The sequence below is a fragment of the Rhineura floridana genome, chromosome 18 (genome assembly GCF_030035675.1).
Source record: "Rhineura floridana isolate rRhiFlo1 chromosome 18, rRhiFlo1.hap2, whole genome shotgun sequence".
Lineage (NCBI taxonomy): Eukaryota > Metazoa > Chordata > Lepidosauria > Squamata > Rhineuridae > Rhineura > Rhineura floridana.
The window spans coordinates 19,046,069-19,068,453 of NC_084497.1; the positions used below are offsets into that span (position 1 = coordinate 19,046,069).

General features: G+C 46.0%; 2 protein-coding genes across 3 annotated transcripts in view; one reads left to right on the top strand and one right to left on the bottom strand.

Moving 5' to 3' along the window:
• Window positions 1-21,402, bottom strand: CASP9 (caspase 9). Of its 2 annotated transcripts, XM_061602062.1 has the most exons (10): window positions 21,161-21,402; window positions 17,653-17,866; window positions 16,017-16,106; window positions 14,131-14,168; window positions 12,001-12,177; window positions 10,751-10,840; window positions 9,620-9,767; window positions 7,691-7,870; window positions 5,095-5,204; window positions 1-3,447 (listed from the first exon to the last, which is right to left on the bottom strand). In XM_061602062.1, the coding sequence occupies exons 1-10, from the start codon at window positions 21,290-21,292 to the stop codon at window positions 3,355-3,357; spliced, it is 1,272 nt and encodes a 423-aa protein (XP_061458046.1). In that variant the 5' UTR covers window positions 21,293-21,402; the 3' UTR covers window positions 1-3,354. The 2 variants fall into 2 exon arrangements, with proteins under 2 accessions (XP_061458046.1, XP_061458045.1); XM_061602061.1 differs by lacking the exon at window positions 12,001-12,177 and having other exon boundaries at window positions 21,161-21,380.
• The window catches only part of DNAJC16 (DnaJ heat shock protein family (Hsp40) member C16), a 27,421-nt gene continuing 26,156 nt past the window's right edge, over window positions 21,121-22,385 (top strand). Inside the window, exon 1 of the mRNA XM_061602057.1 lies at window positions 21,121-21,329. Within this exon, the coding sequence (XP_061458041.1) occupies window positions 21,307-21,329 (23 nt within the window). The 5' untranslated portion in view covers window positions 21,121-21,306. The remainder of the gene's footprint in view (window positions 21,330-22,385) is intronic.

Consider the following 22,385-nt stretch of genomic DNA (forward strand, 5'->3'; position numbering starts at 1 on the left):
TAAAAATCAACAAGATGTATTAAAATTACCAAAATATAGAATTGACAGCTTTAAAAACAAATATGCATAAATGCAAAGAAGCCAATTCTTCTGGCTTGTTGAAGATGAACCCTCACGCTTTCTCCCCCTTTGGCATTTTCTGTAGGTGATGGCACAGAATTAATTCAAGGAGCATCAGAGCACAGCGAAAACCTGCCAGGAACATCGTCTCAAGAATAACACCAGTCGCAAAATAAAACAAACAATTGCAACAATCCAATCAACAGGCTTTAGTCTCAGATGCTGGGAGCGGTTCTTTGCCTCTACGATTTCCTCTTTTCATTTTTCTTTCCCTTAAAAAAGACGCTAAATAACACTTTTCAGTTCTGATGAGCGGTAACAGAATTCAAGCTGTATGCCAGAGGCACAGTGTGCAAATCTGTAAGCATTTCCATGACGGCTGTTTTAGGGTGCTTTCTTCAGTCGCATCTAAACATCCTTCTCCAATGTAGCATTTCACAAATGAAATCCCATTTGCCCAGCCTTCAAATTGCAATATTTTGCCCATTGGGAAAATGACATCGCCTCTTCCTCTATTGCACCATTCCTTAAACTGGCATCTTAAGCTGGGATACAGTTCCCATAATCCCTTTCTGCTGTCCATGCTGGTTGGGGCTGATAGGAGTTGTAGGCCAACAAATAAATAAATATATATATATATATATATATATCTGGAGGGCACTAAGTTGGAGAAGGCTATACTAATGCATGAAGCACAGCGTTAGGGATGTGTGACACAAAGACCTTGAAAACTTTGATAGAGGCTTAGTGCTTCTTTCCTGCAGCGCTCAAGCACGGAGGCAGACATGCAACCATTTTTATGAGCCAGAATGGAGAAGAGAAAGGAGGCAAGGAAAGCAGGGTCATTTGGAGCAAGCCAGGGTGAATAGATGCCCCTTTTAAAAGAGATGCTGCAATGGAAAAAAAGAGGTTGAGATTTTGATGTCAAGTGGAAGGGTGTTCCAGTGACAGGGATCTGCAAGTGAAAACAGACAAAGACTCTGAGCAAGATGCAAGTGTCCAAAAGGGAGGTTGCAATGAAAGATAAGGTAGATGCAGAGACGTAAGACCACAGAGATGTTTACAAGGACAAGGCGCTTAACAGAGCGTTGTCAAGTAAAAACATGAGCAGAAGAATGAGCAGAAATGTTTAGGACGGTGTGGAGAGATGTAAAAACCCAAGAAGAAAGGCCAACGGGAAAAGGGTGTAAGAACTGAGGCGGGAAATATGAGGGCGAGGTAGAATGATGAGAGCATCTATAGAAAGGAAATAGCGAATTTTCATCTTGAAGGCTGGACCCAGAACTGGCCTGCCTTCCCTGGGTCATTTTTGACATTAACAACATCAGGTGACCATCTCAAATCAAGCTTTGTTCGTTTGCCGGCGCACATTTGATTCAAACCACGGCTGTAAAGGGGCTTGAGGTCAGTGAGGCCCGCTTGGCCGAGACAACCAGGAGTTCAGTACCGAGTTCCTGATTGTGTCCTTATAGCAGGGATGGGAATCTTTTTGACTCCACTGACCAGATCCTTGTGGGCCAAATCTGACAGGTGGGTAGGGCCACCCACCTATCAATCACATGACATCCCAATTACATCATGTACAAGGTGCTGCTAAAAACAGGAATTTTCTTCCATATTGAAATCCCCTGCCGAAATGACAGGAAAACATCTCTTTTAGCAGATTTTGATGCATACCTTTTCCTGATTCAAGAAGGGATGTCCATCAGAATCCCCAGCTAAACAGTGGTGATTTCCATCATTTTGGCAGGGGATCTCATGCACCCACACCTTTACCTGCCCCACAACAGACATCGCATATGACATGAGGTGCGTGTTGTTCAGGGAAGCGGCTGCATCTTGTCAAGTGAAGACAAATGACATTTTTTATATTGCATGCTCCGACTTCACCTGTACTAGCATATATTTCTCCCACATATGCAGAGGCAACAACAGCATTGTCTCAACAGAAACTGCCAAGATAACTTGCTCACGAAGGAATGCACTTGCTGAATTGCAGGAATTCTCCACACAACTGGAGGCCAGTGATTTCATGTTAGGCAAACCCCTAAAGGTGGCTGGGGTTTCAAGAAAAATGAACTTGTAGAAGTTTCATTAAACACTGCAAAGATAAACTGAAATGGGTGTATGCAGACAACATGGGGACTAGAAACTCGCTGTCAAAGTTATCAAGATGTGGGATTCTGCCCTTTGTATCAAATTCTATTCTAGCAGAATAGAATCACAGCCACCCCCACAGGCAACATAGTTTAAATAAGGGAACCAGACAGACTGCACAGAAACATGGATTATGTAATCATACAAAGGGATAACAAGCAAAATGTGTTCCTCTTCCCCCAACAAAGTGCTTTTTTAATTGTTGGGTTGTATCCAGTGTCTACTCAGAGCAGACCCACTGAAAATAACAGACCCAAGTTAGTAAGGTTCATTAATGTCCATGGGCTGCTCTGGGTAGGCCTAACTTTGGATTCAGCACAGTGGGATTTATCCAACTAAGTTCTATGCAGAGTAGACCCACGGCAATTAATGGATGTTGGTCATTTCCAGTAACTTCAATGGATCTACTCTGGGTAGAATTAGGATTGGATGCAGGCCATTATAATTAATCTGGGCTTGTTCACACCAGCAACTTGAAAAGGTTTTAGCACCCTTATCTTTCCTCAAGCAGTTTTGGAAAAGGGTACAGTCACTTCAAAGAAGTAATCTGGAATGCCCTCATATACAGCTACAGTTCATGGGGCTCCATAAAATGGGGGGTGGGATGGGGAGAAGGAGGAGAGAGAGAATCTTAAATTGCTGGCAGACACAGAAAGGCAACCTCTTGCAACAAATTAGTATCACTTCCTTTGGGGATCAGTGCGAGATTCATCCATGCAAACCCAAAACGGTTTCAGTTCGGATGCCAGTGCTTTTTAAGTTTTTCCATGAAAGAAGAAAAGAATGCTTTTACAGTGATGAAATCCCTCCCTCCCAACCCCGACAAGACAAAGGAAACAAATCCATGCGTCAAGGGAGTGAACATCTGTGGCCCTCCAGATATTGATTGATTGATATCCCGCCCTTCCTCCCAGCAGGAGCCCAGGGAGGCTCCGCTAGATGACAATTCTTATCGTCCCCGACCAGAGGCTATGCTGGCTGGTGTTGATGGGAGCTGGAGTCCAACAGCATCTGGAGGGCCACTGGTTCCCAATCCCTGCCCTAAGCAACGTGTGAGCACCCGACATCTTCTGGGGAGGTGGGTTATCTTCTCTCAAGACTGCCACCAGGCACAGGCAAAGACCCGCCAAGGCTTCTTCACGCAGCCGTGAAAAAGAATCGCTTACGGAGGAAGTTAAAACAGCCAGGCATTTGCTTATACTTCCCTTTTGCAGAAACGGCATCGGCCACCTGGACGAGAGAAGAGAAAAGCCGTTTGCTCTAGCTGTCCTTGCACACAAACATACGGCGTCAACAATTTGGATACTTCCAGCATCAGTCTACGGAGAGATTGGCAGCCGGGTGCCTCCTGTCTAGCTGCTGAGATGGAGAGTTGGTTATTTGGAGCCAAGGGGAAAATATTGATGGAGCGAACACAGCTCAGTGGGCTGTACTAATCTTCAGGATTTTATTTAATTTTGATGTAAGCCACATTATTATTATTACCTTCCTAACTGTTAGAGCAGTATGACAATGGAACCAATGACCTACAGAGGTGGTGGGCTCTCCAACACTGGAGGCCTTCAAGAGGCAGCTGGACAGCCACCTGGTGGGGAAGCTTTAACTTGGATTCCTGCATTGAGCAGGGGGTTGGACTCGATGGCCTTATAAGCCCCTTCCAACTATGATTCTACGTGATTTCCGTGAAATGAGCCCGCCTGGCTGCTCCTGCCTACCTGTGTTATTAGCCAATAAATGAAGTCAGGGATGTGACTGATAAGTGAATTGTTTGGACACCAGGCAACAGGAAACCCCGGGGTCCTAAAGAGCTGCTGTTTTGTCCTCCCTTTTAGTGCACCTTTCCCCCTTCTGTCTTTTTTTTCTAGTCCTTGGAATCTCTATAGCTTGCCTGTGCTGGGTTTGCCCGAGATCAGGTAGTGCCTAGAAATTATATTCTGCAAATACTGCTACACAGTAAGTGTGTGTAAATGTTAAAGAATCCCCCTCCTCCCAAAAGGCAACTGTGAAAATATTGCAAATATGCTTAGGTCTAGGGTTGCCAGGTTCAGGGCCTGAGACTGATCCTGTATCTTTAGGAGAAGAGAAAGACAGCCAAGTGCAGGTGTTCTTGCAACACTGTAATGGGAAAAACCACAAGGTGGAATTCTCCCTCCCCCCTCCACAACTTTTAAAGATGCAGAAGACGTCTTGGTTGCCAGGCCCAGCCTCCAAGAGGTCTTTTGTATCTTTAAAAGTTGTGCAGGGGGAATTCCACCTTGTGGTTTTTCTCATTACAGTGTTGCAAGAACACCTGCACTTGGCTGACTTTCTCTTCTCCTAAAGATACAGGATCAGTCTCAGGCCTTGTACCTGGCAACCCTACTTAGGTCATGGTTCCTGTTTTGCAGGAGCTAAAGACCAGGGACTCATTAAGAAGACACTGTATTGTTAACTTATAGTACAATGCTGGTATATATGTCTACTCAGAAGCAATTCTATTTCTGTTTAATGGGGCTTACATCCAGGTAAGTTGGTATAAGATGGCAGCCCAGGCTTTGATTTAGGGTTGGCACTGGGGAAAGGCAGGGTTCTTGTGTCTTTATCAAGTATACGGCAGGCAGAAATTCAACAGATCAAGCCTTTTGTAGTATGGAAATACAATTATGAGGAAAGCTTCACCATGACTAGTCTAATTTTGTGGTGTGCCAACCCCCCACAGCAGCCATTTTGTGACTGGTGCTTCAGGCACTCTCTCAACATTTGAAATGTGCCCCCTAGTCCAAAAAAGTTGGTGACCCCTACTGTAAACAGAAGAGGGTTAGAGTACATGACCTCCAGGATCCCTTCCAAGTCTATGGTCCTAAGCCAGGCCACCCAGGTTAAAGATATAGAATTTACCCTCAGTAACATGTTGAGCAGGTCTTCAGAATGCGCATACTGATCCAGCACACAGTCCAGGGTTTCAACATACCAAGACCCGGTCAGCTTATCCCTCCAGGACACAAAACCTGAAAGGAATCGAGAAAAGCCTGTGAGACGTTGGGTGGATCCCGTAATCCCCATAAACACAGAGAAAACTTGCACAAAGTGGGCCTGAGTGCAAAAAGTCAGCTTCCTGAGAATCTCAGCATTATTTTTGTTCATTTATTTTTTAAAAAAGCAAGCTTCTAGTCCTTGTGAGTGTGAAGATATGTTTGAAAGCACGTGGGCAGTGGCTGTTGATCCCTCCAAAGCCAGAGCAGTGGCTGAGTAAAATTTCCAGTAAACAGGGTGGGGCTTCAGGACTCTGAAGAGCTCGGCCCTCCTTGTGATTAACACCATCAGCCTCAATGACGCCAAGCAGTTAAAATAAACCTACAGAAAAAATTATGCAAAGAAAAGAAAAGGCTAAATTTGCTCAATTTTCAGAATTTAAACAGGTTGCAGAATATCGCTTTTCTTGGTGCAAAATCAAAATTTCCCCCAACCTCTCTCTTGTCCTAAGGCTAAGAATATGTTACGAAGTTCTAGGAATCCTCCCCCACTTTATTATTTATTTATTTACTTCATTAATTAATATCCCGCCTTTCGTACTGGTCTGTGACCAAAATAAAATTTTACAATATCCTGCCCTTCCTCCCAGTAGGAGCCCAGGGCAGCAAACACCAAAAACACTATAAAACATTATAAAAACAGACATTAAAATATATTAAAACAAAGCATCTTAAAAAACACATAAAAACAAAGCATCTTTAAAAAAAAAAAAAAAAAAGGTTTAAAAACATCTTAAAAAACAATTCCAGCACAGACATAGACTGGGATAAGGTCTCTACTTAAAAGGCTTGTTGAAAGAGGAAGGTCTTCAGTAGGTGCTGAAAAAATAACAGAGATGGTGCCTGTCTGATATTTAAGGGGAGGGAATTCCAAAGAGTCGGTGCCCCCACGCTAAAGGTCCATTTCCTATGTTGTGTGGAACAGACCTCCTGATCAGATGATATTTGAATGAGGCCCTCACCTGCAGAGCACAGTGATCAACTGGGTATATTACGGATAAGACAGACTTTCAGGTATCCTGGTCCCAAGCTGTACAGGGTTTTGTACAGCAAAACCAGCAACTTGAACCTTACCAAGTAAGAGGGTGGCAGGGCAATGAGCCGATCCCAGAACTGCCCTTGCAGTGGCATTACTGATGGGGCGTGTGAGTGTGGGAAGGGTGCAAATAGGGAGTGCCAGATTCTTGCTCCATCAGCTGCAAGAGAAACTTCTACTGGACACAGCCAATGCTTTCCAATTACAGGCTTCATTCTTTCCCCCCCCATCACACTTTTGGGAGTGCCCAGCATAGGACCGGCAACACCCCTTGCACTGTGGCCCCCAACCCCCCGGCCACCAGCTGACTGTCAGGCGCTTGGGAATCCTGCGTAAGAGATTTTGACAGCTGGGCAGAACAACCCACCCGTCAATCGGGAGAGCGTTCCAAATCGCAACCCCCCATCTGCAATGTAAAGCAGCTCAGCCCACAATCCTCTGGAGTCCTTCTGAGGCACGTTGCGGGAGCAAGCGCCACTAATTGCATCAGCTCCTCCTGAGCCGCTCTGGTGGCCCTTGGGGGAGGAGCACACAGCTTGGCTCCTCCCCGTGCCAGCAATGTTCCTGATTCTGAGAGGGGGGCATTCCTGTGGAAAGCTGCATCAAGAGGGGACTGCTTCTGTGTGGCCCAGATCTTCCAACAGCACCTGTTCTGGGGGACCCTCAACCAACCATGTGTGGATGAACTCTGAATCTATCGACCAGGGAACATTTCTGACTAAAGACAGAATGAACAACACACACACACACACACAGCAGCAGGTGGTGAAGCAAGGAAGCATCTTTTCCAGCTGAATGAACAAGTCTCTGCCGTGAGTGTCCACTCTGAACTGTTTTTAAATTACCGACATAGGAAGCTGCCTTAGATTGAGTCAGGCCGTCGATCCATCCACAGAGCCAGTGTGGTGTTGTGGTTAAGAGTGTTGGGCTAGGACCTGGGAGGTTTAAAATCCCCACTCAGCCCTGAAGCTCATTGGGTGACTGGTCTTTGCCGCTCAGCATAACCTACCTCACAGGGTTGTTGTGGGAGAAGTGGGAGAACCACGCATGCCACCTTGAGCTCTTTGGGGGGAAAAGGTGGGACATAACTGCAAAAAATAAATAAATAGCTGAATGTTGTGTTCACTGACAGGCAGCGGCTCGCCAGGGTTTCAGGCAGGCTCTCTCGCAGCTGCCACTGGAGACTGAATACGGGACCTTCTGCATGCAAGGCTGATGTTCTACCATTGAGCCACGGTCTTTCCCCAGTTCATTTTCTGTTAATTTTTGTGCTCTCTCAAACCGTTTTTCGTTACATTTGGTACATCACCTTGGGACATAAGTGGAAGGGGACTAATGAACGACATCGGCAGCAACACAGCAATAATGGTGCAACTATCCGTAGCTGGCTTGCACTTTTTCACCTACCTCCGCCGCTACCGCTCACCTGGGAAAGTTGAATAAGACACCAAGATGTCGCTAGGGGTAGGCAAGCTCGTGACGGCATCCGGCTGATCCGAGTCTCCCGCAGGAACCTGGAAGGGTGTTGCATCCGATTCAACGGCGCTTCTCTGCAGTGGAGTGACAGGGGGCTCAGAATCCACTTCAAACCCTCGGTCCTTCTGCTCTAGAAACGCAAACGGATATACCTTTCAAAACATCTGTGATATACGAACAACACAATAACGTTGCTCTGCTGCTACTTAGAAGATTATAAGGTCCTCTACGTTTTGCCTCTAGCGTGAGTCCGAGGGGCCGGGTTTGCGTTTTGCTACAGTTATTTATATAAAGCATTTATACCCCACCCTTTGGTCAAAAATGTTCTCACAGCAGCTTCCAAAAATCAGTTCTAAGATGGTCCCTGCCCTCAGGCTCACAGCTGTAAAAAGGCATGGCACACGAGGAAAAGGAAATGGGAAAGAGGAGGAAAACGCAAGCTCAAGCACAAAGGTGTTAAAAGTTACAGCTGATGTCAGTGGTGGTCCTGTCTGTCCTGCCCTTCAGAAAGAGCAGAACGTCCCCTGATCAGATCCAGCAGCAGAGCTGGTGACAGCAATGGGCAATTTGGAGACATTTGCCCTTCAAAGAGCCATCAGGGCCCCTCCAGCCTTTGACCCAGATCCCCGAGTCTCTGAACTCTTGCAAGGATTGGGCATGTTCAGGCATTGGCCCAAATACACCAATGCACAGTGTGTGGATGGGGGCAGTTATATGCATGCCAGCTCCACCCCAAAATATCCTCACACTCTCACACACACACACACATACACACACAATCCCTGGATTTCTGCACTGAGCAGAGGGTTGGACTCAATGGCCTTACAGGCCTCTTCCAACTCTACTATCCTACGATTCTACAATTCCAGCTGCCTCTTGACGGCCTCCAGTGTTGGAGAGTCCACCACCTCCCTAGGTCATTGGCTCCATGGTCGTACCACTCTAATGGTTAGGAAGCTTTTTCTGATGTTCAGCTGAAATCTGGCTTCCTGCAACTTGAGCCCATTATTCCATGTCCTGCACTCTGGGATGATTGAGAAGAGATCCTGGCCCTCCTCTGTGTGGCAACCTTTCAAGTACTTGAACAGTGCTATCATATCTCCCCTCAGTCTTCTCTTCTCAAGGCTATACATGCCCAGTTCTTTCAGTCTGTCCTCATAGGGGTTTGTTTCCAGTCCCCTGATCATCCTTGTTGCCCTCCTCTGAACCTGTTCCAGTTTGTCTGCATCCTTCTTAAAGTATGGTGTCCAGAATTGGACACAGTGTGCAAGATGAGGCCTAACAAGTGAAGAATAAAGGGGAACAAATACTTCACGCGATTTGGAAACTATACTTACTGTTAATGCAGCCTAAAATAACATTTGCCTTTTTTGCAGCCACATCACACTGTTGGCTCATATTCAGCTTGTGATCAACAACAATTCCAAGATCCTTCTCACATGTCGTATTGCTGAGCCAAGTATCTTAAAAGTGTGCATTTGGTTTCTTTTTCCTAGATGCAGAACTTTGCATGCATCCCTGTTAAATTTCATTCTGTGGTTTTCAGCCCAGTGCTCCAGTCTACTGAATTTTGTTTCTGTCTTCCAGAGTATTAGCCATCCCTCCCAATTTTGTATCATCTGCAAATCTGATAAGCTTTCCCTTCACCTCCTCATACTAGTCATTAATAAAAATGTTGAAGAGCACTGGGCCCAGGACTGAGCCCTGTGGTACCCCACTCGTTACCTCCCCTCAGTTTGAGGAGCCATTAATAAGCACTGGGACTGCTCTGGGACGCCCCCCACATCTGGTTCTGGTCCACTTGGACTGACAGCTAGGTCTCTCCGTGTCCTGGAAGCTGATTTCCCTGACCCTCGCAGAAGCCTGTCAACATGCTTACCTCCTCCACAAGCTTGAATGAAGAAGAGTTTGGGTTTCCCCCGCAGGCTGGGGCAATGGGACCCATTGAAGTAGCTGACAATCTTTTCCACCGCAATGGGTCTCCCGTCTGTACCATAGATTCCGCCAGGGAACTGAATGTGGCTGGTCTGCAAGAAGAAAACAACTGGTGGCTGACAACGGGATCCAGAGAAAATCCTACAAATTTCCAGATGCCATGCCATCTCCGATGTCTTTCCTTGCAAGTGGTCTTCAAAAGGACCAAATATCTGAAGGACCACCTAGACTTCCTGCCTAGACTACTCTAATGCACTCTACATGGGGCTGCCCTTGAAGATAGTCTGGAGGCTGCAGTGAGTGCAGAATGTGGCTGCTAGGTTGGAAACGCAGGGTCACCCTGATGGGAGTATGGATCCCCAGTCTTGAAAGTGTTGCAATGGCTACCGGGCTCAATTCATGATGCTCAGGGAATGAAGTTGCAAGTTGCATATATGATTAGGGCTGCAAAGTTTTTAGTCAATGAACTGGTTAGTTTCAAAATCAATGAAAAACATTTTGTTCAACTAAAAAAAGTGCCACTCCTTAACTGAAGGGCAATTTAAAAAAAGTTTAAATCAGTTTTTAATGCAAAGATCAAAACTGCAGAAAGAGGCAAGCACTCTCTCAGAAGAGGCTGCCCTTCTTGTTGTGACATTTCTAAAGCATTTAAAAATATATTTCATTTGTGAATTGCTTTCCACGAAACATCCTGAAACCATTTCACAATAAAGAAATCAACAATGAAAACATATTTAAAAACAATGTCAAGTCCAATGCAGATACAGATTGGGATAAAAATCTGGTGCTGAATCCAGTGTTAGTGCTGCTCAGAGCAAACCCGCTGAAATTAATGACTAATGTAAATCCATTAATTTCAACAGGCCTACACTGAGTAGGGCTTAGTTGGATGCAACCCTTACAATACAAACTAGTTTTTTCCCCCTTCGTATGAATATATATGCAGATTGATCCATGCAATTAAGATTTCCTTTAAAAATAATTTGCCAGAACACCTTTATCCAAACAGACAGCTCTCTGCCCCAAAGGCCTACAATCCTAGGGATTGTATGAATGAAGCCCCAGCCTCTCCTACCTGACAGCCGTGAGAAAGAAGAATTACCAGACAGCAGTCTAGAGCACTGTGATCCCGCCTGGCCAGGCTCTGCAACTCCCTGACAACTTCCTAAAGATATTTGGAAAGATCTCACATTAAAAAACATTCACACTGATGCAGGCTACAACTTCATTTCTGCCCGCTGTAGAAACCCCATTACTGGGGACAAAGTTGCTGAACGGCAGCTTCGTGTTGAAGCTGATGGGAAGGGACACCCTCCTTAATCATCCAGATTCCCACACTCTGCAGCTGTAGACTGGGGACGACGGATGAGGAGGAAATTGCCATCATCGCCTATTCAGTTCCTGCTTTCTTATGTGGGAACCCCATTCGGCTGGTGTGTTGGAATTCCCACTGCAAGGAAACATTCCTTTGGGACTTGCGATCATGAAGAGCGATCGCTAAGATCGCTAAGGGCCCTCCTGGAGGAGGCCAAAGGCCTATCAAGTCCCACTGCTGCTACTTCAATTACCTAGAGAGGTTGTGGGCTCTCCGACACTGGAGGCCTTCAAGAGGCAGCTCGACAGCCATCTGTCGGGAATGCTTTGATTTCGATTCCTGCATTGAGCAGGGGGTTGGACTTGATGGCCTTATAGACCCCATCCAACTCTACTATTCTAGGATTCCCAGAGCGGCCAACAAGATGTCCATGGAAAGCCTGCAAGCAGGACCCGAATGCAACGTTTGCGATTCCCAGCAACTAGCACTCAGAGGCATACCGCTTCCGACAGTGAAAGTATAACACAGCCGTCGTGGCTAGTAACCGCTGATATTTTTGTCCTCCAAAAATCTGTCTCATTGTATTTTATTGCAGCATGCTCTATGTAGGGCTGTTCTTTGGCCTGGCTCAGAACATCCAGCTGGTGCAGGATGCAGTGGCCTAACTGCTGATTTTATTTATTTATTTATTTATTAGGTTTATTAGTCGCTCATCTGGCTGGTTGTCCTGCCACTCTGGGCGACGTACAGAATAAAAACATATAATTATATTAGAACATTAAAAATCTCAACAATAATAAAACCTAATGAGGGCACACAGCCACCAACATGTGACACCTTTGTTAAAATACCTGCTCATCTGCCACTGAGCCAGGTTCAAGGTCCTTGCATGAATTTACAAAGCCCTGAACAGCTGAGGTCCAGGGTACTTTAGGGGCCACCCGAACCCTTCGATCCTGGCTCAGTCTCAAGGCTGCGTCGCTGTTCTGCGTTGACTCTGAAACTCTTACCTGAGCTTGAAGATCCCGTCGAGTCAAGACCTCGAAGCGCAACGATCTGAAACGCTTCTCCAACCTCTCACAGTCTATGTCGGAGCCGAGGCGAGGGGAAAAGCCCGAGGATTTGCTGAAGTTCACATTGTTGATTATGAGGCAGTGGCCGCAGGGGTCTGTTTTCAAGATATAAACCTGCCACGCAATGAAAATTAGACCAGCTTGCTCTCCATCATGAACGTTCAGGAGATGGGGGAAAGGGATGGATTTTTTTAAATTATTATTATCCAACCGACCTGATTTATTGTTTGATTAGACCAGGGGGTGGAAAACGTCTTCGCTCAAAAAAACCCACATTATCTCATGGGGAACCTTTTCCTAGAGGGACTCATACCCATGGTGGTGGAAGGTATGGAGCAGAGGGATGTGGCCTGAGGGGAGGAGGCACGATTGGGGAAGGGCATGGCCTATGATAGGGGTGGGGAACCTCCGGCCTTCAGGCCAGCCTTGGCCCGCGAGGCCATTTTCCCCAAACCATGCCCACCCATTGGCTGATGTCACTTTGTGATATCATCTGATGGGATGGAGGGCAGGGTTAAGTCTTGCCTAGGCTGTGTGCGCCAGTTCCCAGCTGGGAACAGGGACACGCAACCAAAGTAGCAGGATTTACCCCCCTCATCATCTGATAAGCGGGGGTTAAATCCTGCTCGGTTTGGCCCTGATGAAAATAGACGGGGGAGACCTTTGTTTCAGCAGCACTTGCAAGATGTTTTGAAGACCCAACTTCAGCTTTGGGACTTCAACGCACCTTGCGCCTGGCATCGAGATGTCAGGTGAACGACAGGTGGGCACTCCCCACCACAACCACCTGTCAAATTTGATCTGTGAGGTCAATCCTGGTAAGGTTTCCCCACCCTTGGCCTAGGGAGGGCCCCAAGGGCCAGCCAGAGAGGGCTTGCTGGGCGATATTTGGCTCCTTGGGCTGAAGTTGCTCACCGCCGGTTGAGCTAGAGATACTGTATGTTAAACTATCCACCTGAGTGAGACTGGTGGGTGTTGCCCCAGCAAGCATTCCAACAGCACTGCACAAGGCGTGTGCACACGTGGAACAGCTCAGGCTTTGCACAAGGTGCCAGGTTCAATTCCAAACGTCCCCATTAAAAAGGATTTCAGGGAGCAGGCCTGTTATTCAGTGCTGTGCCAGTACACTACGCTCAACATCAAAGCTCGGAGGATGGCAACAAGGGAGAGGGCCTTCTCCGTGGTGGCCCCCAAATTATGGAATGATGTTATTGACGAGGTGCGCCAGGCGCCAACACTTATCTTTTTGGTGCCAGGTCAAGACTTTCCTCTTCTCCCAGGCGGTTTGGCATGCATTTTTAATTTTTTTAAAAAAAAACATGTTTTTTTAAAACGTGTATATTTGTTTTTAATGTTTTTAATTGTTGTAAACCGCCCAGAGAGCTTTAGCTATGGGGCGGTATATAAATGCAATAAATAAATAATAATTAATAATAATAATGTAGCAGTGATATAAATGTTGAGACGGGGAGCACAGCATCATTTCCACTATTTGTATTGTGCATTTCAACAGACACATAAGTTACAAATACATAATAGTTTTCACCCAGCCTGTTATACAAGCCCACCAGCGATTCTGGCTGATGCATTCATACAATCCTAGAAGAGTAGAGTTGGAAGGGGCCTACAAGGTCATCCAGTCCAACCCCTTGCTCAGTGCAGGAATCCAAATCAAAGCATTCCCGACAGATGGCTGTCCAGCTGCCTCTTGAATGCCTCCAGTGTCGAAGAGCCCACTACCTCTCTAGGTAATTGGTTCCACTGTCGTATGGCTCTAACAGTTAGGAAGTTTTTCCTGTTACACCAGTGTATTCCCATTGTAAGGGACACATCTATGCTGGCACAGGAAAAATGGAGGTTACAACTATTTGGTTACCCACCCCACAAAAACTCTAAACAGGTTTTTGGGGGGAAACCAGGGGAAGGCCTGTAGGGCTGCTTTGCATGCAGAAGGCCCTAGGTTCGATCCCCGACGTCCCCAGAGCCGCTGCCAGTCAGTGTAGATGGACCAACAATCTGACCCCGTATAAAGTCCTCTGTTGATTACAGAGGTAGCAGTAAACTAACCGTTTCAGAGTTCCTCCTGGTACTTTCTTCCACAGAGCCTAGAGAACGGGACAAGAGTCAAAATATAAATATTTTTTTAATACAGTTAATTTATTTATATAGGGTATTTATGATTCATCCTTCTTCCAAAAGGCACTCGGGGCAGCACAGAACAAACATAAAAGCAAAATAATCAAACGTCGACACATAAACTATTTTTTTTAAAAATAACAAATCATTAAAATACCGACTCACTTGTAGCTGCTAATGATTAAACTTCTCATCGCCAAAAGCCTGGGAAAGTTCAGGTTGATGTCTGAAAGCTAACCACGTGGCAGACAGGGACTGTCACACCAAATGAGCCAGGCACAGTTAGTGTTTGCCAAGGCTTAACCCCAGCCAGGGCTCAGACAAAAGGGGTGAGCAATGTGCATCAATTCACATTTCCTTCAAACGAAGACCCAGCCTCTCTTCAATACCATAATTTAAAATATTTGCACCCTGCTTCTTATTTGTAGGAATTCACAATGATAAATATACATATATGAAACAAAGCAACTCAGAAACAACCAGCTTAAACGTATTAAAACTATGAAACGGTGTCTGAGCAATTTTTTCCCCTCTTCCATCCCAATCCTGCTTCCCTTGGTGTCATGACTTTTGGAGTATTATGTGGCACCTGTAATAGTGGCAGTTCCACAGATGGAAACAGTCGAGTGGGCATAACAGTTAAGGGCTTTATATACCAACAGCGACATCTTGGACTTGGCCTGGTAGCAAACTGGGAGCCAGTGCAGGTTGTGAGCTTGAGAGTAGTGACATTTGTAAACTGTTCTGAAAGCCTTTTCTGGCTGAAGAGCGGGATTTTTAAAAAATGCTTTAAATGCATAAATAGAAGCAGAAGAACAAAGTGGGATTTCAAAATGGGCAACCCAAGTGATCACAGGACTGGAGCAACTCCTGTGCGAGGAAAGGATGCAACCTTTGAGGCTTTTTGGTTTAGGAAAAAGCTGAGTTGACAGAGCAGGACGGGGGAGCTGCAGCCCTCCAGATGTTGTCGGACTCCAACTCCCACTAGACCTCCCCATGCTGGCTGCGGATGATGGAAGTTGGGAGTCCAACAAACATCTGGAGGGCCACAGCTTCCACACCTTTGCTATAATCCTAACAACAATCTTGCAAGGTAGGTTCCCTACCACTGGGACAGAGGTTTATAAAATTATTTGAGTAACCAGATGGAGAGAAGGGTTTTTTTCCCCTGCTTCTGTCATAGTGCTAGGATTATTGTGCTCATGCCCTGGCTTGTAGGCTTCTCATGGTCATCTGACTGGCCACCGTGAGAATAGGATACTGGATAAGATAGGCCCTTGGCTTGATCCAGTGGGACTCCTTCTTAACCTCTGAATACATAAGTCCCATTGTATCTGGTAAGACTTACTCCCAGGTAATGGAGTTGTGCAGTGTGCACAGGACTGCAACCTAAGTCATTTTTTTCTATTTTTTTTTATTTATTTAATGAATTTTAAGCCCAGTAGCTCACAGGCAGCCAAGTGCAGTTTTTTGACGACCAGGGCGATACAATCCTCTCATATGCGGCTGCATTTTGTACCTACTGTTGTTTCCAAACAGTCTTCAAGGGCAGCCCCCGCGTGGAGCGCACATTGCAGTAATCTAGCAATGGAGTCATCAGGGCACCTGTCAACTGTTGCATCTTTTCCAGGAAGGGAAAGAGCCTTTCTATCCTACAGATATGATAAACAAGAATCTACACATGATAAGGCTTGGCTCCCACTCAAGGAAGCATGGAAAGTTTTCAAGTTAGGTTTATTGATTAGCCTGTATAAGGGAGGAGGTGGGGAAGAACAGGGGAATTTAAGGCAATGACTGCTGAGCAGATTTCTCCTTACCCTGAGTGGCCGTAACGTCATGTGGTGGCTCTTGGGGTCTCTCATTTTCCACTTTCACAGGAGAAGGCAAATATCTTGAAGTCCTAATACCTGCAAGAATAGGAGGCACTGTGTTTCTGCACAAGTTTCCTGTGGTGATAAGATCTGCGGTACATGCACATGCACACACTCCAAGCAATTGCTTTGTCATTATGGGTTAGATGTGATGGGATGCACTCACACAGCACCACAGGCTAAACCTGAATAACTACTGCAGTCATAGGGACTCAGTCTCCAATAATGTGTTTGCCATCAGCTAAGTGAAATCTTTATTTAACAAATTAGCAGTAGTTAATTGTGTATTAGTGCACATGTGATGCTCTGCATGTGTAAAAACTGGGATAAAATAACTCTCCAAAAGATTTCAGTCACACTAAATAACACACACACACACACAAAACCATACTAAATCCATTCTGCTGCCATCACATAAGAATTCTAAATTCAATAAGCAGATATATTATTGGGCACATCGTCTAAAACAGTGACAATGCTCTCAATGGAACCAATCTGATCAGATTACCTTAAGGGTGCAATCATAAACATGCTTACTAGGGAGTAAGCCCCACTGCACACCATAGGACTTACTTCTCAGTAAACATGCATTGGTTTGCAGCGTTAATCTGCTAAATGCATTTCAACCACAAAGGTCTACTTCAGTGGTTTCCAAACTTTTCTTCCCCACGGACCACTAAAAATTGCTGAGGCTCTGGGCAGTCTACTTAATGATTTTTCTGCCCGTTACAGCAATTGTATCGTGCTGTGCTCTGCTAGGTGCTGGATGATTTTTAATTGCATTTTTACAGATGCTGAATGAAGCTTGTGAATGACTGTCCACGAACCCCAGTCTGGGAACCACTGATCTACTTCAGTGGCTTAAAGATAGAGAACGGCCTCACTTTTCAGCTTTCCTGTACCATCCTAAGAAAGTTTACTTGGAAATAAACCCAGAGTTCCCTGGGAAGAGGGACTGATTGTACACTGAGAAGCGTAGCTCTGTGAGAACAATAGGAGTCTCATCACAACTCACAGCACTCTTAACAAACTCCACTTCCCAGGATTCTTTGGGAGGAAGCCATGACTATTTACAGTGGTATGATATTACTTTAAATGAATAGTGCAAATGGAGCCCAGGACAGGAAAGATGAATGGAATGGAGTATCTTAGAAAAGAGCATCACGAGCTGGGTGGCTGTTAGCTTTAACAGGAGTGCTCTACGCTACATAGGGTTGCCAGGTTCAGGGCCTGAGACTGATCCTGTATCTTTAGGAGAAGAGAAAGTCAGCCAAGTGCATGTGCCAGGCCCGGCCTCCAAGAGGTCTTCTGTATCTTTAAAAGTTGTGCAGGGGGAAGGGGGAATTCCACCTTGTGGTTTTTCCCATTACTGCGTTGCAAGAACACCTCCACTTGGCTGACTTTCTCTTCTCCTAAAGATACAGGATCAGTCTCAGGCCCTGAACCTGGCAACCCTAACGCTCCAACATTTTGTTGCAGGTCCCATGGTAACAACAAGAAATGTTTTTTTCTTTTGCTTGTTTTTACCCCGATATCTGTATCATTTCAGGACTGTTAAAATATGAAACGAAAGCAACCATACATGGATCACTCTGTCCAGGATGTGAATGGACTTCAACTGGTTTTATATCAGCTGGGCGCAACTGTGGCTGGTCACATCCTGAGCTCAGCAAAGCGGCCAGGTCATTCTGTCCAGTCTCTTGGAGACACCAGATGAATGCAGGGAATGCACTCCTCCCACGGGTCTGCAGGTCAGTAACCAGCTGCCTGGCCTGGTCTCTGCGAGTACCTGCTCCCTGAAGACAAATCAAAACGTTATGGTGAAATCTAGAGCAGGCTTGCAGACAGCTACTGGCCCAAAGTGGCCAGTGCTCAGCGAGCTAGGCTTTTGCTCCGAATCATTCCACAGTACTTTCCTTGGATGGCGTTAGCTTGAGACTGTTGCTTAAAGTCATCAGCACTGATGAGTGGGGCTCATCACCCCTTTGCTGGCTGCTGTGCTCAGGATTCCAGAATCCAATTGTACAGGCCTGGAGGGCCTCTGCATGCACAGCCTTCCCTGTCTCAGATGTCCATGCTAAGGCAGGAGCCATGACGTGGAAGAGCTGGAGATCGGACCATAGCTGTAGCCACACAATTCCTTTCCATCCATATCGCCCCTTCGCACAAGCAACTCGGCTAGGGAGTTTCGGGAAGAGGCCACTGAAAAAGGACTTAAGCTTACATGCACCCTATGCCCCAAATAAATTTTGGGCAACTCCATTTCACACACCCCCATGACCAGGAGACCGTCCCCTTCAAGATGCACCGTCAGCTTTAATTCATGCCTAAAGCATTGTAATTGTACAAGTGCTTTAAGACATGATGCCCACAGGCCACGCTTACAAATAAGGAAGTGCAGGCATGTACGCCCCAAAGCATTAGGGAAAGATGCTGTAGCTCAGTGGTGAAAGAACTGCTTTGCACACAAAAGGTTCCTGGCTTCAATCTCTTGCAACTCCAGGTAGGGCTGGGCTAGACTCACTTCTGAAACCCTGGACAGCTGCTGCCAGTCAGTGTAGGCAGTACTAGGCTACACGGACCAAACAGTCACTCGGGATAAGGCAGCTTCCTGTGCTTTGGGGCATCTCAAATGACACGTCCTCACCACCAGCAGGATGCCCCTCACCAGACGGTCGAACATCAGGTCTAGCCGACCTCTTTAATATGGTAGAGGACGCTGTCCTTGCTCTGGTGTCTCTCTCCCAGGGCATGGAGAGCGCACTGGGGCCCTGCACGCTAGCATTGCCCCCAGCTTCTCTATCCTTGCTGACTGAAGCCTCAGATTTTTGCACATTCCGCAGGAAAATCTGGAGGCAGCCTCTGGGTGTTTGCCTAAATATACTTCAGACCCTAAGCATGCGTGATTGGCGCTCCCACTGGTGTGGGCGATTCTAACCTCATTCAGCCAAATGCCTGAAGTTTCCCCCCTTCTTCAATGTGCAAAGGATGGGGTGCAATCAGTGGAGGCCGAAGTACTGGGGGGCACCCTTCTTCCTCTCCCCATATACTCTCAGAACACCCGTTGGCAAGCACCCGAACAGGGCTACTGTTAACCATGCTGTCAGTTGTGAACATAAATGATCATTGCCTCTCTCTCTCTTAATTAATTAATTACACGCCGTTTAATGCCAACATAGGCTTCTAACCGGTTTACAGAGCATAACGAATAAGGAACTGCTTATTCAGCTACTGGGAAATCCTTACTTCCTGCAGGTTAAAGAATTTGGGTTTCGATTTTGATTTTCTATGCAAAACTGGAATGGCACACAGTGAAGGGGACAGCGTCCAGCCCATGGACATCTCTGAGATGGGATATCTCAACGCTTATTTGGGGATGCAAAGAGAGCATTTCTAAGTCAGGCTGCAGTTGTATAGCCAATGGGAAACCAGGATCGAGAAACTGGCTTCGGCCTTCAGAAGGATGGCGCCTTTACCACAGGGGTAGCTAGGCCTCCACCCTGATCTTGCTGGACCTCATCTTTCATCATCCCCGACTACTGCTTCTGGTGACTGGGGCTGAACAGAGCTGGAGTCCAACAACATTTGGAGTTTAATAGGTTCTCCATCCCTGGCCTAGCAAATCACATGTTTAAAATGATGTCCAGTGGTGGGCTCTCCAACACTGGAGACCTTCAAGAGGCAGCTGGACATCCGCCTGTCGGGTATGCTTTAAGCTGGATTCCTGCATTGAGCAGGGGGTTGAACTCGATAGCCTTCCAATTCCATTAGTCTACGATTCTCCGATGAGCTGGGTACTGGTGGGCAGCCTCAGTTATGTTCTCTCCGGTTCTGTGGCGGTTTTTAGCGTTAAGCTTTCAAAGCTTTCAATTTGGTACTATTTATATCTTCTGTTTTTATCGCAAGCCACTTTGGATGGGCATTTTCCCAGAAAAGCAGCTTATGAAATAAATAAATAAATAAATAAATAAAAAAGGCACCCTTGAAACCTCTCCCAACAGCACAATCCTAGGCATGTCTACTCAGAAGTAAATGCTATAGCATTTGATGGGGCTCACTCCCAGTTAAGCAGTTCCTGGCCAAAAGGCACTACACTAGTGTGGTGTAGTGGTTAGAGAGTCAGACTGGGACCTGGGAGACCCATTTGGCTGTAATTGACTGGGTGCCCAGTCAACTATCAACTTGGACAAGTCACTATCAACCTAACCAACCTCACAGGATTGTAGCAAGGATAAAATCGGGAAGAGGAGAACCATGTTTGTATGCCACTTGAGCACCTTGGAGGAAAGGTGGGATATACATTAAATAAATAAAATAGACACAGGGTTTCAAGCTTACTCAAAAGTAAGCCCTACTCAGCTCAATGGGACTTACTCCTTTACAGGGGTGTAGTTGTCCATGGTCTTGGGGTGTGTGTCTTAGACCCTGTACCTTTTTGGGAGCAGGGTCCCAATGTCTTCAGCATCCTGTGAGCCAATCAGCATGAAAGGGAAGTGTCTTAGACACTGGTTCCTTGACCTTTCCTGCTGATTGGAGCTAATGAGAGTGAAAGGAGGTAAGTCAGCCACTGAGAAGAGTCTTCTCCTACAGACATCTGTTGTTGTGGGAGAAGGCATTAACAAGGGTATCATTCTTAAATGGACTGCCTTCAAGTCGATCCCGACTTATGGTGACCTTACGAATAGGGTTTTCCTGGTAAGCGGTATTCAGAGGTGGTTTACCATCGTCTTCCTCTGAGGCTGAGAGGCAGTGACTGGCCCAAGGTCACCCAGTGAGCTTCATGGCTGTCTGGGGAATCGAACCCTGGTCTCCCAGGTCGTAGTCCAGCACCTTAACCACTACGCCACACTGGCTCTCTTAACCCCGCAACAAAAAAGGGGGAGGGGCGTGGCTGCGACTAACACGAAAGGGCCCCGCATGTCTGAATTTGCCACTACGCTGTTGCTCGCCTGCAAACACGTAACTTTAAAAACTCGCTCTCAGGCACCTGAGCCTGAGACCGGCCTTTTAAGAAGCGAAGCCTGGCCGCCCATGGTTGGAAGAGATCTCTTGAGAACAAAGGGACCGGAAGGGGGGGAGCAAAAGCACACCTGGATCTCCTCGATCATATCCTGGGTGAAGATCTCTTGCTGCAGTAGCAGCTCCCAGAGGAGATCTACTTGCAGTTCCTTTACCAGGCGCAGCCGAGCTCGCTGCAACAACCGCCGCTGTCTGTCTTCCATTGCTACCGCTACAGATGGGCACGCTTCTTCCGGGAAGGTAGACTCACCCTTGGCCGCGCCCACGGGGCTCCGCTCCCTCTCAGTATCAATCCATATTAGGACATTAGAGGGTGGGTCGATCCGTTTTGTCCTTTCTGCTGGACGACGCCCCTTTAACCCCTTCATTCCCAGGGCCTCCAAACACAGGACCGGCTCACTTAAGACAGTTCATCCTATCCTGTTACTGTGTATATCTATTTTTATTTTATTTATGGCATTTATGGCATTTGAATTTGATGTGGCTTGCTTCTGAGTACACAGGACTAGGATTGGAGTTGCTTATTTTTTTCCCCTAGCAACGATTTTGTTGGGAGTTTACGGAAACAAATTTTAAGTAGCAATTATCATTGTGTATCAATAGCAGCCTCCCACCACAATCTGCACTGGTATTTATTAGCTTTATATAGATAAGTATTTATTTAGAATATTTGTATCCTGCTTTTCAACCAAAATGATTTCAAGAGTGGCTTACAAACAGTCAATATATATATAAAATACATTTTGTATTTATTTTATGTATAAAAAAGTTTATATACACATATAACCTATCAATGCAGTGTACCATGATATACACAAGTACAATAAAACACCATAAAAACAATACGGTACAATCATTGCAAGGATTGGCTAATCAAGAAAGTTTAAACAGCTGCATAGCTTACATATATCACGCGCACGTATGTATAAACTGGCCAATATGACTAGTTGTTATTTCCAACAAGTGATTATAATGGCATTGCTATATTTATTATTTATTGCATTTGTATACCACCCCATAGCCGACGCTCTCTGGGCGGTTTACAATGAAAAACATTAAAAACAAATATACAATTTTTAAAAAAGCAATTTATATGAATAGGAATTAACTATTGAATATCCATGAACATTGGTTCCCCCCTCCCTCCTATTAGCACTTGTATTGGAAGTGCACATGCACCAAATCTGCAGCGACAACATTCCAACAGCTACAATGAAATAATCCCATTGGGCTCCCATCAGGTTAAGGGCGCAGATGTCGCACATGCGCACGAGTCCCCATTCACCTTTCCCCCCC